The sequence below is a fragment of the Acomys russatus genome, chromosome X, assembly GCF_903995435.1.
Source record: "Acomys russatus chromosome X, mAcoRus1.1, whole genome shotgun sequence".
Lineage (NCBI taxonomy): Eukaryota > Metazoa > Chordata > Mammalia > Rodentia > Muridae > Acomys > Acomys russatus.
The window spans coordinates 81,830,938-81,858,369 of NC_067169.1; the positions used below are offsets into that span (position 1 = coordinate 81,830,938).

General features: G+C 38.7%; 1 protein-coding gene across 2 annotated transcripts in view; it reads right to left on the minus strand.

The window, feature by feature from the left end:
* The window catches only part of Rbm41 (RNA binding motif protein 41), a 45,330-nt gene extending 18,152 nt beyond the window's left edge, over positions 1 to 27,178 (minus strand). The window contains exons 1-5 of one of the 2 annotated variants that reach the window (XM_051141268.1): positions 27,108 to 27,178; positions 23,711 to 23,827; positions 22,458 to 22,650; positions 21,403 to 21,607; positions 19,570 to 19,632 (exon numbers count right to left, since the gene is read on the minus strand). In XM_051141268.1, the coding sequence (XP_050997225.1) occupies positions 19,570 to 19,632; positions 21,403 to 21,607; positions 22,458 to 22,650; positions 23,711 to 23,827; positions 27,108 to 27,115 (586 nt within the window). In that variant the 5' untranslated portion in view covers positions 27,116 to 27,178. The remainder of the gene's footprint in view (positions 1 to 19,569; positions 19,633 to 21,402; positions 21,608 to 22,457; positions 22,651 to 23,710; positions 23,828 to 27,107) is intronic. The other variant, XM_051141267.1, reaches the window with a different exon arrangement.
* Positions 27,179 to 27,432: the final 254 nt, after the last annotated feature.

Below are 27,432 nucleotides of genomic sequence, written 5' to 3' on the forward strand. Positions count from 1 at the left end.
CTCAGAGTTCTGTGCCAAGCCCATCATAGTGAAAGACAGTATTGGGTAGAAACTAAAGGCTCCAAACATAGTCCGGAGCTCAGATGTATACTCTCGAGACGCATTCCCACATCAGGTATAGACCTGCACATCTAAATGGGAGATACAAGTTTCCACTGTATCAGTTCTAGGCTTGGTGTGGAACTGGGGTCCTCTTACCCAACTTTCTGGACTGATGAGTGCTGGCAACTCTGAGGCTCAATGCGACTCACCTTAGAATCAGCTTTAGTGGCCAAGGGACTATCTCTACTAACTATACCCAAACCTTGGGCACCATAGTTATCACCATGCCAGTTAACTCATGGCAGCTCACTTCTAGTACATGCACGTCAGTGTGGCAGACTTGTAGTTTGCTGTATATCACTGACACATGGACCCTGAAGTACCTTAGCCAGGGTGGGCCCTTACAGCTGTGAGACTAAATTGTGAGTAGCTTAGCACAAGTCTAGATGGCTAATAGTCTACTTAGGCCAACATCCTTCCAATCCAGGCACCATAAGATGGTGCTAGACCCCATTCCTGTGGATAGGATTTTCCTGTGGAGCTTACTTACTTAGAGCTAGGCACATAAAATACCATACAAAGTACATCCTATCACCAGGTCTGCCTGTGATTTCTTTGGAAATTTTAAATGACAAATCACTTGCTAACACACCAAAAAACAAAACAAAAGATAAATAGAAGAGAAGAAAAAAATGACAGAAATTATGAACTAAAAAGGAAGCATCACCAATTGTGGAAATGAAAGTGGATATATAGAAATACTGTGAAGAACTTTAAGTAATCGAGGTAGAAAATTTATATGTATTGACAAATTCATAGATATAAAAATTGTCATTGCAGATTTCAAAAAGAGGTTTTACAAAACCTTTAACAAGAGGTTGAATTATTAATCAGCTAGCTATCCCAAAGAAACAACCAGGTTCAGTTGGATTCATTGGTGAATTATATCAAATATCTAAATACCTAATACCAATCCTGCACAAAAACTTAGAAAGCAGAAGGAATCTGTTTCAATTAATTGTATTAGTAACATAGTCACCAAAAGTAAACAAGGACAGCAAAATAAAACCACAGACTAATGCCTCTCATGAACCTAGATATAAAAATATTAAATGTGATGACATATGTAGCAATTGGAATACTGTTTGGAAGGGGCCTTGAGCCAAAGAATGCTTGTGGTTTCCAGAAGTTGAACAAACCTCACCTAATCTCAAGAACCATTTTAACAACTCTATCTTAGGACTTCTGTCCTTTAGAACTATCCTAGAAGAAATCTATGTTGCTTTAGGCCAGTCTACCAGATGTGGTAATTAATTTTAATGACTGCAAGAAAGTAATGTACCAATCAGAGCTGATACAGAAAACCTAGAGCTAAGATGAATGGTTAAAAACACATGTTCCTCCCTGAAGAGAACACTTGCTGCTCTTCCAGAGAAGTTGAGTTTGGTTCCTAGCACTTATGCCAGGCAGTGCAAGGCTACCTGTAAGTCCAGCTCAAGGGGACCTGACCCATCTTCTGGCTTCCATAGACACCTTCAAAAACATGAGCGTGCGCTCTCTCTCTCTCTCTCTCTCTCTCTCTCTCTCTCTCTCTCTCTCTCTCTCTCTCTCTCTCTCTCTCTCTCTCTCTCTCTCTCTCACACACACACACACACACACACACACACACACGATAAGATAAACCTTTTATTAAACAAATTGACTTCTGGACACGACAGGACGCTGTATTGAGCAACTCCCAGCAGCTGTGGCTACCTGCATAAGACCTGCCCAGCATCAAGTCAGTCAACAGCCGCAAGTCAGTCAGCATGACATGCAGTAGAGCATTTAGTCCCTATCCTTGAGAAGCTACTGACAGCTGATGGCTTCTGTGGGAAATTAAGTCAGTTTTCTTTAAGGGAAATTAGGAGGGAGTGGAGAGGTAAAGGTGGATCTGGTAGAAATGGAGTAAAGGGTGAATATAATTAAAACATAGGCTAACAGTATTTAAAATTCTCAAAGGATTAATAAAAATATTAAGTTAAAAGAAGATTGGGCCTGGGCGTGATGGAACACTCCTTTAATTCCAGCATTCAAGAGGCAAAGGCAGGTGGATTGGATCACCATGAGGCCAGCCTGGTGCACAGAAGAAGTTCCAGGAGAGTCAGGGCTGTTACACAGAGAAACCCTGTCTTGAGAAATGAGAGCCAGGGGTGGGGGGGTGGGGGCGGAGATGGGAATAAAGTGAAGACACTAACTCCCATTACTTCCATTCAAAAATGTACTGAAGATTCTGGAGAATAGAAGGCAAAACCAAGTAAAGAAAACATTTCCAGACTAGAAAATAAATTAAACAGCATAGAAAAATCCAAGCTATCCATAATAAAACCATTGAACTAATAAAATAATCAGTAAAACGTTTAATTAGATCATGTTAGACTAATATAAGATCAACACAAAACTCAACTTATTTCTGTATTCTTGCAGATAAGAATCAGAAAATAAAACAGAATGATTTTATGTATAAGAGGATCTAAATGAATACAATACTTAGAAATAAACTTAATACAAGAAGTATAGTTTGGTACACTATAACATATAAATCGCTAAATTAAATTATAGATGGTTTGAATAAAGGAAGAAGTGTTCTGTGTTCATAGACTAGAGGAAACTGTCTCTTAAAAATGACATTATTTTCTAAATTAAATGATAGACTCAATCCACTCTCCATTAAGTTCCAGCATTTTTGTAGAAAAAAAAACCAACAGCTGTTACCAAAATTTGCATGGATACAAAAGACCTAGCATAGAAGACATAAAGTTGGATGTATTACTCTTCATTGTCAAACTTACTATAAAGGTCTACTAGGGATTTCAAACAAAAGCAGAGATATGGATCAAAGGAACAAAACTGTATAAGGAAATTCAATGGGAAAATGAGTCTTTGTATGATAGTGTTAATTAGTTGGAAATCTTCACATGAAATTAAGGATTTAGATCATATAAACAGTTTTCCATACATAATAAATAGATCTAAGTATAAGAACTACAACAGTGGGTATTCTAGAAGAAGACATAGAAGACTTTTTTTTTTTTAACTTTGATTTCAGGAAAGATTTCTTAGTTAAGATACCCAAAGCTTAAATCATAACAGAATACATTTCTAAACTGAACTTCATTAATATAAAAACATTGTGCTTCAAGACACCATTAGGAATATAAGAAAAGACAAACTACAGACCAGAAGAAAGCATTGTAAGGGACTTGTCTTAGAATACACAAAGAAATCTCAGTATACAATGCTAAAAATACCAATATCCCACCAATATAGAAATGGACAAAGGCATGAACAAACAGTCACTAAAGAATACTTTTGGTGCTGAGTAATTACATAGAATATGTTTGATAGAGAAAGTATAAATTCTATGTGAAGCTCCACAGTTTCAGAAGGCCTATTCTTACTTACTGGTCACTGTATAGACTTTGGGTGTTGGTTAGAATATCTATTTGAGGCCGGGCAGTGGTGGCTCATGCCTTTAATTCCAGCACTTGGGAGGTAGAGGCAGGAGGATCTGTGTGAGTTCAATGCCAGCCTGGTCTACAGAGTGAGTTCCAGGACAGCTAGAGCTGTTACACAGAGAAACCCTGTCTCAGGAAAAAAAGAAAAAACCACAACAACAACAAAAAGAAATCAAAAAAAAAAGAAAAGAAAGAAAGAGAAACTGGAACTCTACTTTATGTCTACATAAATCAGTTCCAGGTAGATTAAGGACTTAAATAAACCTTTAGAACAGAGAACAATACCTCCCTACGCTCACTAGGGAGAACTAATTAACTGAAACACAAAAAGCCTTAAACATGAAGAAAATATTAAAATACTTTATTCCATAAAGATGGAGAATTTTGTTTATCAAGAGGTATCATACAGACACTGAAATGATTAGACAGAGACTGGATACTTTAAACACATATAACCAACAAACTAATTCATAACCATAGTGATAAGGATTTATACAAATTTCCGTACACTATAACTAGAGATTTGGAGATAGAATATTCAATACCTATAATGCCTAAACATTCCTAGCTTACTCCTTCCAAGCTGAAGCTTACACAACTGGAGACCACTGAGATCTACCAAATTCAAGGATCCATGGGACTGAGCTACAGTTTTGATACAGGTTTAAAATGATTTCTGAACCAAGACTATATGAGACATAGGCACAAACATACACAAGAGTATTTAGAATAGTCATTTTCACATTTATTATACAGACAAATAATTCAAGGCCCATTCACAAAGAAGGCTGCTCAAATGGTTGGTCTCTACAGTTGTGAGAAGCTGCCCCTCAGCACTAGAAAATGAAAATTTCTAGAAATTATCTAGAATACTAAATTAAACACACAATGAAGCAAATAACATAGATTTGAACTCCTGAGAAGTATAAATGTCTGCAAACAAAACAGTATTTAACACAACACACAGACACACAGACACACACACACCAAATTAAATGCAATGTGTGATCCATGATTATACCCTGGATAAAATGAGAAATCTGATTATAAAATGTATATTACATAAAATTGTAATAGTAACAATAATTTTTCAAGGATGATATAATGGTTGTATAGGAAAATGCCTTTAGGAAAATATAATAAAATATTTAAGAATAAACCCTATAGTCTAAAGTGATGGCTCAGTGGCTAAAGGTGTTTATTTCTTTTGCAGAAGACCTGTATTTGTTTCCCATCATGCTCATGGAAGCTCACAGTTGCCAATAGTTATACTCCCAGGAGACTGGATGTCTTCTGGTATCCATGGGTGCCAGGTACACACATGGTACATATGCATACAAACACGTGAACTACTCCTACACACACACACACACACACACACACACACACACACACACACACACACACACACAAATCCTATTTTTACCTGACGGTTTTTTCAAATATTTATCAGGTATTCTTTTAATTTTTCTTCATACTGAAAAATGTTCAAAACAATGGGTTAAAGAAAATAACATTGGAATAAGGAAGAGCTAAAGTATAAAACCTAATACTAATAATGTTAATTCTTACCATTATTAAGGGAATAAAGAAGACAAGGAAACATAAGTAAACATCTATTAGATTGGTGTCTAACAAGACCCAGTGGATGAGGAATGGAACAGCCCAACCAATCTTCCACGAGTGTTGAGATGTTGACAGATATTAGTTAATATTTATTAAAGTGGAGGATTTGTGAACTCATCACCTCTTAATTCCATCCCAAGGTATAAATCCTGAAAAACTCACGTACACTTCCCAGGGTTCCTGTCCAAGCATCATGCAACAGAACTGATACTGATGCTCCATCCAAATGACAATACCCCAAATGCCCAGTTATGGCAAAATAGAAAAAGATCAATGTTCATATAAAGGAATACGACACTTCAGTGAAAATGAATTTACTATAGGTCCAAACTCTAATGTGGATGAATCTCACAAATACTAATATTAATTAAAAGAGGAAGACCCCGTATAGGTACAGTTCAGTTGACTGAAAGAGTATTTAAACATGAGAAAAGTAAATATTGTTTCTTTGATGGATATAGAGGTAGAAGAAAAAATATAAAGAAAGTATTATTACAAGTCAGTTCAGTAGTTACATCTGAACAGAAGGGGGCTGTGATTTGTGAGGGGCATACAAAGGCGTTTACAGTTTTTCACTGTCTATTTATTGATCCCATTGAGTCAATGTTTGAAGTGCTCTTGAGAATGATCAATCTTATTACTTGAAAAATGCAGTTTGCATAAAAATGAATGAGAGACAAGGAAGTGGCAGTAATAAACATAGTGGATTGAAGAATATTCCAAAGCCTCAGAATTTAAGTTCAAATGAGAATGAGGTCTTTGCAGATATAATTAATCATGATGAAATCATAATAGATTAGGGGAGGGCCTAAGTCCAAAGACTGGTGTTCTTATAGGGAGGCAAATGAAGGAAAATATCATGTCATAACAGAAGCAGTGATGGGAGTGCTATGAGCCAAGGCTTGTCAGCAGGAGTTAGGAAAGAGGCCTTTCTGCAATGGATTTTCCCACAGAGCTTTAACAGAGAAGCAACTTAGCCAACTCCTTGCCTTTATCCTTCCATACCCATGAGACACTATATTCCTGTTCTTTTGTTATGGCAACCATAGGAAGCTAATACACACTTTGGACTGGGAAATGGAATGATGCTGGAAGAATTTTGATGGTTTTCATAATACAAGCCCAAATTTCCTTCAGGAGTCCACTGGCAGAAAGGCAGATCTTAAAGCTTCTGGTAAAGGCTTAGACAAAAGTGAATAGAAGAGAAAGCACTTGTAACCCTATGCATATGTATGGATAATTGCATGTGTGTATATTTATCATGAATACAATGTTGCTACAGATATAAATATTAACATTATTTCTAAAGAAGCCTTAAGGAAGAAATGGTGAACATTACTTGGCGCTGGAGGAAAGGTGTTCTTTGTTATGCATGCTCTATATTTGGCTGAAGTGATTTCATGCTATTGGGGGGGAAACTACCTTGTACATGACAAATTTGGATATGTAGCTGAGACTTCCCAAGTGTAGACAGTAAAGGCTGTTTCTTCTTGATGCTCATAATAAAATGATAATATTAAAGATATTAACTAAAAATTTAATTATTAAGAAGAAAGAAACCAGCATTTGATAATCTAGAAAATCCTACGTCTATCCAGACAGTGTGCTCTGAAAATGGGACCAAGGCTCTGGCTAGGCAAACCTTTACTGAAGATATGGGGAGTATGACTCATAGAGTCAATTAGCAGCAGGAGCCAGAGTTAGACACAGGATTATCTGAGAAGGATTTGCAGCGAGCCTGAGGTCTAACAGCATCAATCTCTTGACTTCCTGAAGACTGACACAGCATCTGATAACCTCGCACCAGCAGAACCAGTGGTGGCCTGGCCGGAAACAGGCATGGGACAAAGGGAAGAAAGGATGACTCCAAGAGCAAAGGGCACAAATGCAGAGGCCAGAGGTGCTTAGAATGTGACTAAGGAATAAAACTTGCCCTGTTGGGTGATTAACTTGCTTAGTATCTCTTTATGCCTTCTTTCTTGCCCTTTTAGAATGGGGCTGTCTATCATATCACTGCCCTACTAATACATATTACAAAGTATGACTTCTTTTCCAATTACAGTCGTCTCTGGGTAGGAGACAAAGCTTCATCCACACCTGATTTAGATTATTTGGGGGGTGTGTTTAAAGACTGGGTTTCTCTGTTTCTGTAGTCCTAGCCACCCTAGAACTCACTCCGTAGACCAGGCTGGCCTCAAACTTAGAGATTCATCTACCTCTGCCTCCAAAGTGCTGGGATTAAAGGTGTTCACCACCACTGCCAGGCTCAGGTGGTTTGCATAATGAAATGTGAGATGTTTAGAGTTGATATGTAAATACAGTTTGGGATAGGTTATAGGTATATTGCATTACTGGGAAGACTCTAGATTTTTAGAGGGCAGAGAACAGAATGTACTGTGATGCACAGAATACCTCTAAAATTTATCTCTCCTTGGAACCTCAAACTTGTATTATTTAATAATATAATATTTATACCAGTTGTTAAATTACTGTAAGCCATACTGTGTTAGGGTGGGTTCAAAATCGAATGACTACTGTACTCCACAGGCAAAGACTCAGAGACAGACAAGGAGAATGTCATTTTGATGACAGAGGTGAAGAATGGAATGACGTGTCTACATGAGTCACAGAACATCACAGAGCACCAGCACATACCATAGGCTAGAAAAAGGTATACTATGTGCTAATGAAAGAAGAAAATCTAAGTGCTTTGTTTTTTCAAGAACCTAAAATGCTGAAGGACACACACACACACACACACACACACACACACACACACACACACACACACACACTCCTCCACTTCTCCTGTTCTTTAGATAACAGAAATATGTACTCAAGGGGAAGCTGGCAAATGATGCCACGATTATTATGTTGAAGTCTTCAAAGGAAAAGAGGGATTACTGAAGTCCCTTGGGAGATAAGGAGAGAATTCAGCACTGGAGTATAAAGATAAGCACTACATAGTCCCCTATCTCTCTGTGAAGTGGGAAGAAAGGAAAAGTTAGCAGGGTGCAGGAAGAGGAAGCAGATGAAAGTTCTTGCTGCTTTGAAATTGTACATAAAGCTATCTGTTAAAAATAATAAAAAGAGTGCACTAGGAAAGAGGAATGAATATCTGCAATAGTCGTGCTAAGGAATGCAATAGAGAGCTGACTAGGGAGAGAGAGAGAAGGTGTGCATTAGATGGCACCAGAGATGAAGAACTTCGTGAAGTACTAAGAAATGAAAAGTTACATGATTTTTCTCCACTAGAGCTTGCAAGGCTCAAGGAAGACAACTAGTTGAGGCCTAGCTAAGGAGGTACGGCACCCAGACAAGAAAGCAAAGAGAATGGCCCCCTGAAGGTGAAGCTGAATGAGACCAGGCAAGAAGAGGAACCAGGCAAGAGATGAGAGACTACAAAATTAAAAGGGAAAAGAACTAGAGATATCAGCAGGACTGAAGACATGGTATAACAGGCCTAAGAGAAGGCTGAGAGCTGGTAAAGTAAGAAAAGGATTGCAGCTGGCTAAGGCAGTGCATGCCATAATTTCAATACGTGAGAGGCTGACATGAGTTGATATCAAAAGTTCAAGGTCAGCCTGGGCTATACAGCAGTGCCAGGCCTGTCAACATTGTAAAGCATGACTCGGTCTCAAAAAAGAAAAAAATTAAGAAAACAGAAAAATCATGGTCAAAGAGTGTATGTTAGAGTTAATTTCAGAAGCATATTCCTAGAAATAATACATTTTTGTTTTTCCATGAATTTGATTTTAAAATGATGTTACATAATTCAAAAGAGAGTATGTCTCAAGAGTTGCTCAGTGGCAGAGCAAATGCCTGATATACAAGAAGGCAGAACTTCAATCTCCCATACTGAAAAAAAAAAAAGAGATTGTTTCAACATACGTGTTCCAAGATACGACCTTTTGAAATCATATATATAAGTGCCATGACCAAAGCATCATTGAATTTTCTGGAGTCGGTATATTTAAGGGACAGCACAGCTAATCACAATTGTGATTTAGGGAAAGTCGCTTATTCTCGTCAAAAGCTCAATTTTGTCATCTGTAAAATATGTGTAACAGTGTTACATCTTATAGAGCTGTTACCAAAACTCAATGCATCAGTTTGAAAACAAAAGTGTTTATTACAGTAACTGGCATAAATAAGTCTTCACAAAGTATCAGCTGTTAGGGCTTCTGTTTCTAGGTAAGATGAAATAAACACCCTTTACTCTGTCTATCCCATGAAGCACAGTTAAAAAGTTTACCTTGTCTAACCCACAAAGTTGAGCTAGGAAACCTGGCGAGAATCTATGGTCCATTTGAAGATTGTGATAAGAAACAGTAACAGCTGGCTAATTGGTTAAAGGCCTAGAATCGAAACTAAAGAACTCACGCTCAGAACACATTACATTGCTGAAAAAAAACAAAACAAAACAAAACAAAAACAACAACAACAACAAAAATAAGACTTAGCAGCTTAATGCCAGTACTTGAAAGGTGGAGACAAGAAGATCAAATGTTCAAATTATCCTTGGCTATACAGTAAACTCAGGGCTGGCCTGGACTGTACGTAGCTGTTATCAAATACAACAAGAAGGAAACAAACAGAAAGAAAAAAGTTAAAAAATTGTGTTTTTCTACAATGGTGTCAAGACAATTTAATGTGAAATGGCAGTCTTTTCATATGTAATGGCAATTGTACACATAATCTATGTATGTATGTTTTATGTATGTATACATATACATAACATACATACACACATACACAAACATATATAAACACATACATCAGATGAATGTAAATCTCTATCATATGCCAAAGTAATTCAAAATGGTTCATAGACTTAAGTGTGTGAGCTAAAATTGTAGTCTTTTAGAACACAGGAGAAAACTGATATGACCCTGAGTTAAAGAGACATCAGCATAGCCTCAAAAACAGTAGTCTTAAGAAGCAGTAGCTTACATGTCATCAAATTCACAAGCTTCAGAGTTGTGAGCTATGCCATTAAAACAATGCCAAGAAAAACAGCAGAGGAGGAACCTTTCAAACATCTCTTCCAAAATGGCAAGAAGAAAATTGTCAGAACCAACTCTTACAATTCTAGAAATAGTCAAAGGCTTATAACAACCTGGGGACAATTTCTTAGAAATAGCTGGATCTCTGCAACAAGAATGAGTGTTTTCAGTGCTTTAATCTGCCCTACTTCTATCACAATTCCTATTTTGGTGCTTAACCTCAAAAGCTTATGGTTTGAAATCAAAGAGAGAAAGGAAAAAAAAAAGAGAGAGAGAAAGAGAGAAACCAGAAAACCTAAACCAAAACCAAAAGTAGCAACAGGGCCACCAGGGGAGGGCAGAGAATGAGACAGCAGCCCTTTGGAAGTACTAATACCCAGAGAACTGTCACACCTGGCCCATCTGTTGGCCGTTGCGAAATTCAAGGGACACTGTCTTTATCTGGGCAAACTCAAAGCTCAGAAACTGGTAACAACTATTTATTCTAGGGAACTTTTGGCAAAAATGTTCATAGGAAATTGCTGAATTTCACAGATATCCGAGGTAGAAAATATGGGTTAATAAAAAGCTTTAAAAAGGCAAAATCCAAGCAAAAACCATCTAGCATATGTATAGGCCTACATATCCATACACGTATATAGCCTATCCACAGACTTAGGTTCGCGCATGCTCAGGAAAGACCCAAAAAAGCCATGTGGTGTCACTTTTGAGTAACCATGAGGCTTTGTGCAAACAAGAAATGGAAGCTGGGGCTGGAGAGATGGCTCAGCTGTTAAGAGCACTGTTTGCTCTTCCAGAGGTCCTGAGTTCAATTCCCAGCAACCACATGGTGGCTCACAGCCAGCTGTTTATACAGGGATCTGATGCCCTCTTCTGGCCTGCGGGTGGACATGCAGATAGAGCACTCATATATGTAAAGTAAATAAATAAATCTTTTTTTTTTTTTAAAGAAAGAAATGGAAGCTGAGATTGCAAAGTACATGGGTAAGGGCCGATGATGTTCTCAGCATGCATACAGAATCTCTCCAGAAACACTGGAAAAAACTAGTTCTAGACATAAAGTTCTAGACACAATGAAAACATTACATTAAGGTAGAGAGCACCACTTAGTACATAAATCATTTATATAAAATGTCCCAAATAGGTAAAGCCATAGGAATGATATTTTCTCAGTGGCTGTCCAGGATAGGAGTATAAACAAGGACTGATGGCAGTCTTTGAGGTGAGGGAAATATCCTAAAACTACACTGTTGTTATGGTTGATGTGCTCTATACATTTACTACAAATCACTGAATTGTGCACTTAAGGAATGAGTTTTATGGTATGCAGTAAATGCTAACTCAATAAAGTGGAAAAATGACCCAAACTCCATGCCATAAAAGCTCACTCTTTCCCAAATGTAATAATATAAATAGGATAGAGGTAAGATGATGGCAAGAAAGCAATTCTGGAATGCTAGAGTGAAAATATCTAAAAAACTGTATCCTAAAAGCAAAAAGAACATTGGCAAAAAAAAAAGTCAAAATCAATTTTGAAGGAAAATTAAATGCTTGCAATAAAAAACAGAGCAGGGTTTTTTTAAAAAAAGTAAGATTAGTAAGGTTTGTAGCATTTCAAGTGTCCATAATCCCTTCCCTCCAGCTCCACAGCCCTAAAGAAACAAAACAACATTCCTGCCATTATAGAAGCTGTAAGCCAGCATGGTAGCTGACCCAAGAGGAGCTGAACATTTCTAGAGCATTTTTTTTTCTAGAGCATTTTTTTAAAAAGCCTATCAGAGAATCTGAACTATTTCATGTGCCTGGCACCTCATGGGAAAGCTACATGCTACATTCTGAGGACTTCTCTTTGATGTGACGGATATCCTGCACTGTATGAACAGTTCATCCTTAGGGCATCTGTCAAAAAAATCAATGAGAGTTGTATACAGTACATCTGCTTGAGATGGAATTAGCAGTAGAGACTAACAAGGGGCCAACAAAAAGACAGCCAACATTCCAGTATGGGGGAGAATGGGAACATGAGCTCCCATCCCAAGCTGAGGAGTTATGGGCACTTATAATGGCTGTTAGGGGAGGGAAAGTCACTTTTCTTAAAGGGTGTGGCTTCGAGTAGGCTGCCTATGCTGTAGCACACAGCTCTATATCCATGCACATATGAGCAGCAGCAATCAGATTCAATGAGGTTATTCAAAAACGAGGGCATGAAGATGGGAAGAGGAAGATGCAAGGAAGGAGTACAGGAAGGATAGGAGGGGAAGTACTGAGGGGTGGCTATGATTAAAATATACTGAATACATGTATGAATTTTTCAAGGAATATATAAATTAAAAAGTTAGAAACCTAAAAAGAAAAACAAGTTTTGAAATGCTCAGATGTGTTCCCAAGAATGTGGAAGGCAATGACCACACACACAGGACAACTGGGATCTGAGAAGACTCTAATATGTCACTTGGGGCTGACACTAAGGCTTAGCATGAGTAGCATGTGATATCAAACAAGCATTTGTGTTTTGAAGTGCTCCAAGCTACATACACATGGACCCTTAAGCAAATGATGATAGACAATCTGATTCAAGACATTTAAGGAAATTCCCTTCAATCATTAGAAGATTATTTTGTTAAGGAGGCAGAGAGAAGACAATTTTTAGAGTTAAATACAAAGGAAAATTACTAAACAATGGCATCAATATATCGATGGGGTAGTGATGACGGTAGATTGATTTTCAGACTAACTACATTTTACTATTTTAACTCTCTAATATCCAAAAATACAACATATTATAAAGAAAGAAAATATGGCCCATACACAGGAAGAGAAAATCAACAGAAGTGTGTTAGGCTAACTAGACAAAATATTTTAAGTTATTCTAAGTTCTTTAAACAACTGAAAGAGGGAAAAGTCCAACTATCTGATAAAACAGAGACTAAAAATAAGTAGGGAAATGAAAAAAACAGGCCCTAGTAGACTCTGGAGTTGCACATAGAGTAACTGTTGGGAACACTTCATTAAAAACGGGTTTGAGACTCCGCAAACGTGAAGAGAACATCACTGTCTACTCATAGGACAATAATCCAGTCTGGGAAAGAAAAACAAATAAGGACAAGGAAAAATCAATAGCCTCCGAAGATGAAGCAAATGATTAACCCTCTCAGATAGCACAAAAGATCACAGGAGTCACGGAAGTTCAAAGGGGGGCAGAAAAAACATTTGAAGAAGCAATGGCTAGTAACATCTCCACCTGATGAAAAACATTACACATCAATAAAGCTCAACAGAATCAAAGTAGAATAAACTCAGAGAGAGATACACCTAGATATATACATCCAAACCGCCAAAGCAGAATGCAAAATGTGTGTGTGTGTGTGTGTGTGTGTGTGTGTGTGTGTGTGTGTGTGTGTGTGTACATGTGCACATGCACATGTATGGGTTTGTGGGGAGGGTGCATGTGATACAGAAGTTTGTATATGCACATAAGTGACCATGCACATATAGCACAGAGCACAAACTCATTGATGAGCCTCAGGAGCGATCCACTTTGCTTTTTGAGACAGGATCTCTCATTGGCTTGGAACTCTCCAAGCAGCCTAGGTTGGCAAGGTAGTAAGACTCAGGGATCCACCTGTCTTTGCATCTTCAGACCCAGGATTGCAAGCACATGTCACTATGCTGAGCTTCTTTAAGTGGGTTCTGGGGTTTGAACTCAAGTTCTCATGTTTACATGGCAAGCACTTTATTGATTAAGCTATCTCTCCAGACCAAGAAGGAATCTTTAAAACAGCAACTCAAGAGAAGAGACTCATCCTAGAAAGAGATTCATGTAAAATTAACAACTGACTTATCAGAAACCACAGAGGCTAGGAGCAGTAAGATGGTATCTTCAATGTGCTAAAGGAAACAAAAGCTGTGAACCAAAAGTTCTCACCTATCATCTTATCTACATAACCTAATACTTTAAAATAAGCAAATTAAAACCTCAATCAAAAAGGCATGAGAAGCTGTACCCATAAGTTGCAATAATATGGCTGCCTAAACAGACCTGTATGATAAAACCACCAGGTGACATGCCAATCCTTTGTAACATTAAATGGGCTGGGTAGGTTTTGCGTGTGCGCGCGCGCACGCGCACACACACACACACACACACACACACACTCATATATTGATTAATGTTTCTATATAAATGTTGGCAACACTAAGTGGACTGAGGAGGTTTGTGTATGAACAAATGTACACACACACACACACACACACACACACACACACACACACAGAGAATCATGAATTTGAAGGCAAATGGGACTTAGTTTTGTTTGTTTGTTTTTGGTTGTTGAACACAGGGTTTCTTTGTGTACTACCCCCCCCCCCTGGCTGTCCTGGACTCACTCTTTTTTTTCTTTTTTTTTTTTTCTTTTGGTTTTTTTAGAGACAGGGTGTCTGTGTGTAGCCTTGGCTATCCTAGACTCACTCTGTAAACCAGGCTAGCCTCAAACTCACAGAGATCTGCCTGCCTCTGTCTCCTGAGTGCTGGGATTAAAGGCGTGCACCACCATGCCCAGACTCACTGTTGAGACTAGGTTAGCCTCAAACTCACAGAGATCCACTTGTCTCTGCCTCCTGAGCACTGGGATTAAAGGGGTGTGCCGTCGTCATGCCTGGCAGGATTTAGTTTTGATCCACTCATTATCTGGTAGCCTGATGTATTTTTTGCATATTTATAAATTTCCTGTCTTACTGATATTAATTTTCTACCTTTATTCCATTTTAAATAAAAGTGGTGAATGGCTATTTTTACTTTTTCTTCTCTTGGTGACAAAATTTCTGTCTTTTGCTACTATTGTATTTTTAACTATTAACACATAAATATGGCCAAATAATTTCTGAAAAAAATATAAAGGTAAGTAAGTAGGGAAGAGGATACTCCTTTGAACAGCTAAAGGATTCCTAGGCAAGAAAAGTCAATCTCACTCTAGATCTCATATATAAAAATATCACGTCAAATGGATTACAGGTCTACATATAAAATGTATAACCACAAGAAAAGACCAGAAAAAGTCTTTGATATCACCAGGTATCAGGCAGATTTCTTAATTCGTACAAAGATGTATGTCCACACACACATCACTTAACATGTCCATGAAAAAAGCAAGTGATAAATTGGATAAGAGTTGAAAGCATTTTCTCTGAGGTGGAAGACCTGTACATTGAAAGCTTGAAAACATAGTTGAAAGAACTAAAAAAGCAGCACACAACAAGAAAATTTGCTCAACCATGTTCATAGCAGCCTTATTCATAATCGCCAGAACATGGAAACAGCCTAAGTGTCCCTCAGTAGAAGAGTGGATAAAGAAACTGTGGTACATTTACACTATGGAATACTACTCAGCCATTAAAAACAAGGAATTCCCGAAATTTGTGGATAAATGGATTGAGCTAGAAATGATCATAATGAGTGAGTTAACCCAGAAGCAGAAAGAGTCAAATGGTATATACTCACTTATATCTGCATACTAGCCCAAGGGGCATGTCCCACGAAAGCCTTCACTTACCAGGAAACTGGGACAGAGGGGAGGACATCCTATTGGGACTCTAAATGAGAGACGCATGGGAGAACAGCAAAATAAAAGGATACAGAGGGTCCTAGAAATCTACAAGTAGAACAATATGATAGGCAGATTTGGGCCCAGGGGTCCCGCTCAAACTAAGGCACCAGCCAAGGACAATACAGGTGGTAAACTTTAAACCCCTACCCAGATCTAGCCAATGGGCAGAACATTCTCCACAGATGACTGGAGAGTGGGGTATGACTTTCACACGTACTCTGGTGCCTCATATTTGACCATGTCCCCTGGAAGGGGGAGACCTGGTGGCACTCAGAGGAAGGATAGCAGGCAGCCAAGAAGAGACTTGATATCCTATGAGCATATACAGGGGGAAGAAGTCCCCCTCAGTCACAGACACAGGGGAGGGTAATAAGGGGAAAATGGGAGGGAGGGAAGAATGGGAAGATACAAGGGATGGGATAACCATTGAGATGTAACAAGAATAAATTAATAAAAAAATTTTTTAAAAGAACTAAAAAAAATCAAAAGATACATAAATAACAAATAAGCACTCATGATCATTTAGAAGACTTGATACTGTTAAGGAATGGACATTAGCCAAAGCTTTCTTCACTCCCTACTAAATGTCAACCACATAATTTTGTAGAAATAAAACATTCTATTCTAAAATCCACATGGAATCTTAGGGGACTACACAAATAACCAAGACAGTGTGGAAAATGGCCTAAGTAATACATACTGTTACTTCCTGATTTCAAAACTTACTACAAAAATTAAAAGAGCACTCTACATGCCAAGCATGGTGACACACACCTTTAATCCCAGCACTTGGGAGGCAAAAGCAGGTAGTTATCTGTGAGTTTGAAGCCAGCCTGGTCTATAGAGTAAGTTCCAGGAGAGCCAGGGCTATATGGAGAAACTGTGTCTCAAACAAAACAAGACAGCATGCTATTGGCATAAAGCCAGACACATAGACCATGAAAGAGCCTGGAAATAAAGTTTCATGCATATTATAAATGATCTTTGAACAGAACAGTAAGATCATTCCATACAGAAAGAACAGTCTTAAAAAAAATGGTCCTGTGCAGCCAGATGCAGTGACACACTGTAATCCCAGCACTGGGGAGGCAGAGGCAGGTGGATCTCTGAGTTCAAGGCCAACCTGGTCTACAAAGGGAGTCCAGGAAAGCCAAGGCTACACAGAGAAACCCTGTCTCAAAAAACCAAAAATAAAATAAAATAAAATAAAATAAAATGGTCCTGTAAAAATTGAATAGCAGCTAGTGTACTATGAACTTGGATCCTTATCTTATCCCATATGCAAAATTTTAACTCAAAATGGATCAAAGACCTAAACAACACAACAAACTATAACAGCTCAGATGGTAACAAAGAGGAAGTGCTCCTTGATATTGGATTGGCCATGACTTCTTAGATATGCTAACAAAAGCACAGATAAAGGAAGAAAAAAAATAGCTGGGTGGTGGCAGCTCACACCTTTAATTCCAGTACTTAGGAGACAGAGACAGAGAGATCCCTGTGAATTCAAGGGCAGCCTGGTCTACAGAGTTCAGGACAACCAGGGTTACATACACAGAGAAACCCTGTCTCAAAACAAAACAGAAGAAAAATTACACAACTCTGCATTAAAGACTACTATGAAAAGTAAAAAGCAGATCTATAACAAAAGAAAATATTTACAAATCATGTAATTAATATCTAGATACTTGAATGGATATCTATTTATAAACGATACATGGTCAAATAGTATAGGAAAAATATACAGCAGCATTAGGTAGGAAAATGCAAATCAAAACTATAACGAGATAAGTCATGCCTTTTAAAGTGGCAATTATCCAAAAAGAGTCACTCCCCCCAAAATAACATGTGTTCCTGCGAATTTAGATAGAGAAACTGGAACTTTTGTGCATTACTGGTAGGAATGCAAAATGGCAGTCTATATAGAAAACAGTAGGGAGGGTCATCAAAAAGTAAGTATAATAATTATTATAAGATCCAGCAATTCCACTTCTATATATGTACATAAAGAACTGAAATCAAATATCAAACATTTGTACACCAATGTTCACATCAGAATTACTCACAACATCTATAAAATGGAAGTAGTTGAAGTGTCCACTGATGAATGAATTGATTAAACAAAGCAGTATCTATATACAATGGAATATATGCAGCCTTAAAAAAGGAATGGAATTCTGACACATGCTATAATATGAATCAGCAATGAAGACATTTACGCTAAGTAAAATACTCCAATCATCAAGGATAAATATTGCATGATTCTATTTATATGAGGTACATTGTGTAGTCAAATTCACAAGAAGTAGAATGGAGGTTCTAGAAGGCAGGGGTGTGAGGTAAGATAAAGCAGCTTTTAATGTGTGTAACTTTAAAAGCTCTGGAGATGGACAGTGGTAATAGTTACAGGACAATGTGAATATACTTAACACCACAGAAGCAAATACTTTAAAATGGTTACAACAGTGAATTTTATGTTATATATATTTTAACACAATTAAAAACATACTGCTAAGAGAATTAAATGACAAGCTCCAGACTGTGAAAAAACGTTTGTAAAGCGCACATCCGATGGAGGACTGTGTTTAGCATATATAAAGGAATTGCAAAAGTCATCCAGAAGGAAAAACAATCCAATGATAACATGACAAAGATGTGATCAGAAACTTTAACAAACAAGATACAATGATGGCACGAAAGCAAATGGAGAGATGCTCAGCATCATTAGCCATTAAGAAAAGGCACATTAAAACAACAGGGAGGCATCACTTCACACCTATCAGAACAATCACAATAAATACTGACAATACTGAATGCTGACAAAGATGTAGAGCAAGTGAACTCTCATACACCATTGGTAGGAATGCAAAATGGTACAGCCATTCTGGAAAATGGTTTGGCGGTTTCATATAAAGTTAAATGTGCACTTACCATATGACCCAGTAATCCCACTTCTAGATATTTACCTTAGAGAAATAAAAACTTATGTTCACACAAAAACCTGCACAAGAATGTTAATATCAACATCATTCATAAAGACCATAACCTGGAAAACCCAAATCCACTTCAATACATGAATGGATATGGAATATCCTATCCACACAATGAAATGGGACTCCACAAAAATGAATGAGGTATTGATATAAACAATAACTTGGATGTGCTCAAAAGCATTATGCTGAGTGAAAGAAGCCAGCCTCACAATGTTACACACTGCATGGTTCCATTCATATGACAGTCTCTAAAAGATAGAGCAGAAGTAATGAAGCTGAGTGAGTGCAAGGAACTTGGGGCGAGCAATGGGAGTGACTCTAAAGGGGATAGTATGAGGAGAGCTTGCCTGAGTGATGGAGCTGTTTCCTCTTGACTGTGATGGTGGGTACATGAAATCGACATGATTTACAATTTACAGAAGTGTACACCAGAAAGGCCCCATGCAATTTTAGTGTAAATTCATTTCAAAATAAAATGCTAATTTTGATATAATTATTATCATCATCACCAATAGTTATATTGACTAATGATATTCAGAGTTATTTGTGCAATGGGATCTAAAATTCAGCAAGGTCAATGTATGTCTGGTACATTAAAGCTATAGAAGTAAAAACAAAACTAAATGTAAAATCTTGACAACTTCTACTGCCTCTTCTCTTCAATATTTCATTTCATATCAGGATCATTTCCTACAAACATTATCATATAGTGAATATGGAATTAAACAAGTGCTCAACTTAGAAGCCTGGGACCCTAGTTTACATTCCTAGAGCTAACACTGTAAGAAAACTCTCGACTTGCCTTTTGTGCCTAATTTTATCTTCCTCTTCATTGAGATCATGTACTTGTCTGCACTGTGGTATGCTGTGAAGGTTTAAAGCAAGGAGTTTCAAAGATAGGAAACAGAACAGAGACACACACACAAACTCCCACCCCCCACCCCAACACGAGGCACTGCTCTGATCTCCACGTATTACCTCATTTAATCCTCCTAACAAAGGCCACAGCACAGCTACTATGGATATTCTCAATTCACAGAGGAAGTAACTGAAGTACACAGACAAGTAAAGTGATCACCACTGCACAGCTAGTAAGGGGGGGCGGGGGGAAAGGCAGGCAGGCGTTTCCCAGGCAGTCTGCTTCTAGAGCCTGTGTTCTCATATAGTATGCCGTATCTCTCCACAGAAAGCTGTTCATTTGTTCTTTCTATCCTTCACCACAGCTCTACCAGCAGTATAGCCTGTCTTTAACACACCATTCCATTACTCACATGACTTTAACATCAAGTCGAAGCAGTGATGAGTCCTGGCTCCGTAGACCCACTTCTGAGCTCTCTCCTCAGCGTCACTATCTCATTTTGGCTAATCCCACCACGCTCACAAATTCAGCCTGTTCAAATGGAACACACCTTCCTTCCTCGGAATGGGCCCTGAAGACTTCATTTTACCAACTGTTAACTTACACAGCCTTGAAATATCTGAGTTATCTTGCCATATTCCTCTCTTCCTTCATTCTCAGCCAACAGGTTTTATCAAGTCTTCCTTCGTCATATCATGTCCAACTGATTCCATCTCTCAGTTCCACTGTTGTCTTTCCAGTCTAGATATTGATAACTCAATGACTTTGATGCTATTCTCTTTCTTCTCTCTCTAATTCCGTTTCCTGGTCACATTAGTCATTTCCAAATGCATTTTTTGTCATCTTACTAAATTCATAGCGCACTAACTGAAAAAATCAACTCCATATATCTTTGTAATATCAACAATAAGAGGCAAAAATTTTGAGCTACCTTTTCAAGCTGATCTCTTAAAATGCACTCAATTAACAGTGCTCACAGCAATTACTGCAACTGAAATGCCATTTCCTCTCCGGTCTAATAAGTAAGCTTAAAAGAATATTTAAATCTTACCTCTTTTGAGAGGCCTTCCTCAGTCATACCAATAAAACTCTGAACTTCTGTGGCACTGAGAGCCACTAGATCTAGCATTCCTGCTAAAAGGTACACGTGAACATCTCCAAGCTGACTAGTACAAGGCTAGGAACCATTTCTTAAACCCTCTCTGTGTGCCTTCCACCACAGAGAATACAAATATCTGCTAGATAAATTCTTTATGGTTAAAACACATACTGTTTATGTATATATATTTTGTACCTCTTTAGAGTTCAGTCTAAAGATTCATCACACTCTAGCTTTATTTCCCTTTCGGGTATCAGACATCATTCCTTGCCATACCCTGTTTCACTACCACACAGACCTTCTCACTGCTCCCTACATATACCAGGTCCTTTCATCATATGGCTCAAATCCACTCACTAGCTATAACGTTCTTTTCCCTTTACATTAAAAAAAAAAAAAAGCCCATTGCCCTATCAAGCTAGTATAAAATGTCAGCTTCCGACTCCCTCAACTAGATTCGGATGTTCTGTGCTCTATACCACCTTGGCATTTGATTAAATTCTCTATAATAACATTTCCATGTTGCCATGCAAGTAACTGTATTTGTGTCTCGCTCACGAGACTATGTATTTCTCAAGAGCAGTAATACCTTGTCGTTCACTAATGCCCCATATCTAATGCCCTGATGGCAAATCTTCCAGTTAAAGAGCATTTCAGAGTCAGTGAGAATCCTGTACCTTGGTAATAAAGAGCCTTAAGGAAGGAGTGACGATCAGTTCCCTGAAATAAAGACTTTTCGATCTCCATTTCTCTCCGGGTCAGCTGTTTGCTCTTTGAAAACCTCTGTGGCAGGCAAAGGATGCGCTGGCGCTCTGAGATCCTTTCTTCAATGTCTTGAAGCCGTTTCTGTATTGCTTCAGGAGTTGCCCTCAGCTTTGTCCTCTGAAAACAGGGAAATAAGATGCTTTGTATCAAAAAGGACACAGCACTAAAGTGAATCCGAGAGCTCACATAAGAAAGAAGAGAGACAAGGGAAGGGACAGGATAACAATTGAGATGTAATATGAATAAATTAATAAAATATTTTTTAAAAAAAGAAAGAAAAAGAAAGATGAGAAAGGCCCTGACACTCGAAGTGTTTGTGGAAGTTTTAGTTAAGTGTTACCCAGCAACTTCTCTTTAGCCAATGTTTCCATCGTAAAAACCAAATCAGATTCAGACTCAACACTCAGTTTTCATGAAATAAATGAATATAGGTTCTCAATGACAAAATGAAGCAAAAACTATGTTGGGGAGTTCAGCTGTGCCTGCTTGCACAACAGCATCCCAAATCTGATCGACAATTTACACAGCCCAGCATAGAAGCACAGAGTTGGGCATGAGATTTAGCTCCTGAGCACCCTGCTGCTCCCTACCAACTGGCAATGGTATAGGTGACCTGGGAGAGGGGCTAGGGTAGACTGTATATAGAGACCACGGAACACTAGCAAGGGGCTTGTGGCTTTGAGAAAGCCCTCACTGGTGTCCGGTAAGGCTTTCCAGGTATAGCTTGCTGAGAGAGGCATGCCTACACCCCTGTAGGCAGCCCTTTACCTACACTCTGTAAGGAAGCTCATGAAATCACTGATTCCCCAAGTGACTTTTGGCAGAACCGTGCCTTAATTTGCTGGGATCTTGGGAGATGGGGTAGATGCTGCTTTACATCTCCCTTAGAGAGGGAATCTCATCAACATGGGCACAAACATACATAAATGAAAATAAGTATTTTAAAGAAAACAGCTTTTGTTTTTACCTTTTCACCTGAAACATGGTTTTTCCAGATCAATATTTCTGTTTCATTGAGCCCTAGTTCCCTGAGAGAAGCAATTTCCTGGTCTTTTTCATGTAATGTCTGGAACTGGGACAAAGTCATTGTCCCAGCTGCTTCTTTCCCAAAGGGCTTGTACATAGTACCAGGGGCAAAGCTCTCTTTCTTAGAGACACATCTGTAAAACACAAAGAAGAGAGTAAGAACAACTTGTGGTTACAATTCACAGTGATGGGGCCTCCTATTATAACAGGCCCAAAGAAGCTCATAGGCAAAGTCTCTCTCATATTCCACTGCCAGGAAACACCATGGCAACAAAATGGAACTCCACGTACAGCCCTGAAACATCCAGGACTGACTGATAAATGACTAAAGTAACAAATGTTTACTGTGTACCTGCTATGCATTAGATGCTATGTTGTGTACTGAGAGTTAACAGTAAAAAAAAAAAAAATTCAAGAGGCTAGAGAGATGGTGCAACAATTAAGAGCTCTTATTGCTCTTGCAGGGGACCTGGGCAGCTCACAACCATGTGAAACGCCAGTTCTAGGGGAGTCAAAACCCTCTGGCCTCTGCAGGCACTGGCATACATGTGGTTCACATAAATTAAACTCCCCCCTCTTGCATGCACTCGTGCGCGCGCACACACACACACACACACACACACACACACACACACACACACACACACTAAGTCTTATATAAAAATATCAAAAGCGCTACCTCTATAAACATAGCAGAAAAGAGGCAACTAAAAAGTAAATGACCAGAGCTGGAGAGATGGCTCAGAGGTTAAGAGCACTATGGCTGCTCTTCCAAAGGTACTGAGTTCAATTCCCAGCAACTGCATGGTGGCTCATAATCATCTTTAATGAGATCTGGTGTCCTCTTCTGGCCTGCAGGCATTACATGCAGGCAGAACACTGTATACATAATAAATAAATCTTCAAAAAAAAGTAAATGACCACATAGAATTATAAATATCATGTTATAAATGTCATGTTAGAGGAAATGCAAGGCATTATAACAGTAGGATACAGTAAAAGTACTTAGCCAGGCTTAGTAAGACAGGAAACTTCCTACAGAAAGACACAAACGCAAAATCTAAATTCATATAAAAAGGTCTTTCAAAGAAAGTGGTTGTGTGATGGAAAAGTGCTCCGATCAGGCCTTAAGAGGGATGCATAGCCTGCAGGGGAGGTCTATTATAATCTCTCTGTTTACAAATCAATACTCACTCTTCAATGGAGACAGAGGTATCAAGTTGATGTTGAAGGAGGCTCTTCAGCTGCCGCTCACCTTCTGTTTCCAGTTCCTCCAGGGCATGTTCTTCATTTTTTACACAGCTATTTACCCTGGAGCAGATGTTAAAAAAAAAAAAAAAAAAAAAAAAAAAAAAAACAAAAAAAAAAAAAAAAACAAAACAAAACAAAACAAAAAAACCACACACAAAAAAGCAAAAACCATAGGGAAAAGTATGAAAATATATTCCTTATTTATATTACGTATCAGTGATCCATTTGTTCTAAGATATTTATTTCTTCAACACTCTACTGCCTTGAATACTGATTATACGAACATTTGCTAAATGCCTATGTATATAGTAGACACTGTCCTAGCTACTTGTACTGGCTAGCTTTTAGGTCAAATAACACAAGCCATAGTCATTTTGGAACAGGGTACCTGAGTTGAGAGAACACCTCCACTTTCTTGGCTGATAACTGATAAGGGACAAGCACACTCACTGTGCCTGGTATGAGCCCTGGGCTGTTGGTCTTGAGTTCTATTTTTTAGAAAAAGGCAGGCTGAGCCAGCCATGAGGAGCAAGCCAGTAAGCAGCACTCTTTCATGGCCTCTGCATCAGACCCTGCTTCCAAGTTCCTGTCCAGTTTGAGTTCCTGCTCGGACTTCCCTCAGTGATGGTCTGTGACTTGAAAAGTTGTAAGCTAGAATAAACTCTTTCGTCCCCAAGTTGCTTCTGGTCATGGCATTTTGTCACAACAATAGAAAACGAAGACACTACTTGTGTAAATTAAACATGTTCAAGGCATAGTTTTGATCAAGAAATCTGTAATATATTTAAGGAGAAGTCTAAACCCTTGTGCTGTGTGCATGTACCTCCTACAAAGAGAGGGAATCGGAATAAAGAATAATAGAGAAACACGCTCAATTTAGTAAAACATTAAATAAAGGGGTAAACTGAGAGTTAAAGTGGTAAAGAAGACTTCAGAAAGGGATTTTTAAGCTGGTATTTGAGAGGCTGGGCGTGACAAACAAATGGAGAAGTGGGAAACCAAATATAAAGAGGCAGAATACATACTGTGGGGTAACGAGCTTCTATTTATACTCAGGCTTTGACTAGCCTTAAATACATGAACTAAGGGATTCTGGACCAGACCTGCGCACACAGGTATTAGAAACCAATTTATCAGGCCATTAGGTGTTGAAGAGGAAGCAATGTTTTAGGCCATGTGGATTAGAAGATACCTAGACTAACTAGTTAGGAAACTGTTGAGGTATAAGGCAATGAAGGTCCAGACTAGGGCAGAAATACAAAGGTCTTTTGGAGAAAGTAAAATAAATGAATAAATGAAAGATTCAAATTTCTTTTCAGTTGTTTGTTTGTTTGTTTGTTTGTTTTTCAACACAGGGTTTCTCTGTGTAACAGCCCTGGCTGTCCTGGACTCACTTTGTAGACCAGGCTGGCCTTGAACTCACAGAGAGACCCACCTGCCTCTGCCTCCCTGAGTGCTGGGATAAAAGGCGCATGCGCCACCATGCCTGGCCAACACTGGCATGAAATACGCTTCCAAGATGCCGAATCTGAAGTAACAACGAAAGTGGCTGGCTAAGGGGAAAGTGAACAATGACATGTTCTTACTGGGAGGACAGCCTGAGGCCATTTGTGCACATAAGATCCGAAGCCATTAGAGAAGCTGTTCTGCAGGAAGAGCAGCAAATACGAAGAGTGTCTACAGTGTAGAAACCTGGATCACAGCTGTGAGCCAAGTTCAAGTACCAAGAAATAACACAACCATTTAACCATGCAATGACAGAGTTCAAAAAAAAACCCACAAAAATGAGTTTAATCCATGAGAAAAACAAATATTATGTTTCTTACAAAACAGACTTTGTGTACTGGGTTTTATAATATAGAAAAAAAAAATCCCTGTAATTATAAGATTCCTATAAAGACCTGGATCTATGTTGAAGATTTCTAAAATAACTTTGGAACCAAGTTTTTAAAAACCCTTTAAGCCTCTCAATCTTTATTATTTAGAATCCCAAAAGTTATTGCTAAATTTAATTCGTTAAAAATGAATAAGCATATCAACACACATGAATCTATAGAGAAATGTTGTGTTAAAAAAGCTTGCCACAGAAAAAGAAAAATGATATGTTCCCATTCATATAAGGTTAAAAACAGATGAAACCAGGACTATTTTGTTCAGGGATTAAACTCATATGTGGAAAATGTATTAAGAAACAAAACAAGCCTGGCGTGGTGGTGCACACCTTTAGTCCAGCCCTCAGGAGGCAGGGGCAGATGGATCTGTGTGAGTTTGAGGCCAGCCTGGTCTATAGAGAGAGTTCCAGGACAGCCAAGGTGACACAGAGAAATCCTGTGTCAGAAACTTAAAAAAAAAAAAAAAAAAAAGGCAAGGTAATAATTGGTACAAAATCCTAGCTAGAAGGGGGAGAGCCAAAGGAGCTTTTAATGGATTTAATGTATATAAAAGATGTCCTACCGCTTACACCTATACAACATACTGCCCTTTATGATTATTCTTTAAGCTATACATTAGATCCATTATTTTCATGTATGAGGTATGTCATCACAGAACAATTAAAATGTGGTTTTAATTAAGGCAGAGGAAACTTAAAAAACGACAACAACAGAAAACCTTTAAAGAATTCAGGCACCAAGAAAGCAGGAGAAAGCATGCCTAAACACGTGAGTTGTGCAGCACTGTCCCAGAGTGAAAATTCTCCTACAGAGTGAATACAAAACTAAAGTAAACTGGGTCCTTTCTGAAGGCTTCCCATCCTGTCAGTAACTGTGACATTCTGGGTCTGACCAGGGACCATCCCAGCGTCAAGCCCGCCCCCCCCGCCCCCCCCCTCCCCGTTTACTACAGAACCTTCCTTCTTCCAAAACACATGGCGCCAGTTTTGTGCTCGATTTGGAGAAACAAACTATCCCTCTTTAACTTTGAAGGTCTCAAAGCACTACGGGGTGTGGCGAGCCGACTATGTCTTTAAAATCCAGTCAATGTAGTGACCACCCTGAGACCCTCCGGAGGCTGAGATGCAGATGCGAGGAGGGCTGGTTAGGAAAGAGTGGGCTAGCGCGTCTCCAGAGACAGGAATGTGAGCGCCCGAGCAGCTCCAGCCGCCTCTGCCCCAGGGAAGCATTCCTATGGAAACCGGCTTGCCTGTGACCCTTTGAGAACTTCACCCAGCAGACAGGTCCGGTGAGCCTTCCCCGCCTCCCTTCTCCTTTTCTCCTTTGTCTTCTCGCTAGAGAGAACCCGCCCTTCGAGAAGGTGACACGTCCCAAGCAAATGAAAAAAAAAAAGCCATTTTCAAAATAAAAGATAAAAGTTGCCATTAGCAACTCGGACATGCTCTTACCTCTTCATATTTCCGCAGGCCCTTATCACGAACTTGGGTAAATAGGCCCCAGACCTCAACTCCCAGAAATCCGTGCGGCAGACTCGAAGGGCAAAGGAGGTGGAGCGTGGGACTCTGGGAATTGTAGTAGCACAGAACTACGTAGTTATGGAAGGAGGAAGTAGGTATTGGGTGCCTGCTTTATTGGAAATTAAAATTTTCTAGTACAAGCTAAAGGTAACACCAAAAATGTAAAGCTTATAAGCCTAGGATTCGCCTTTGGGTTCTTGGCTCTTCATCCAAGCACAATAAATCCTAGATATTCTCTAATTGCCTTCTAATTGGT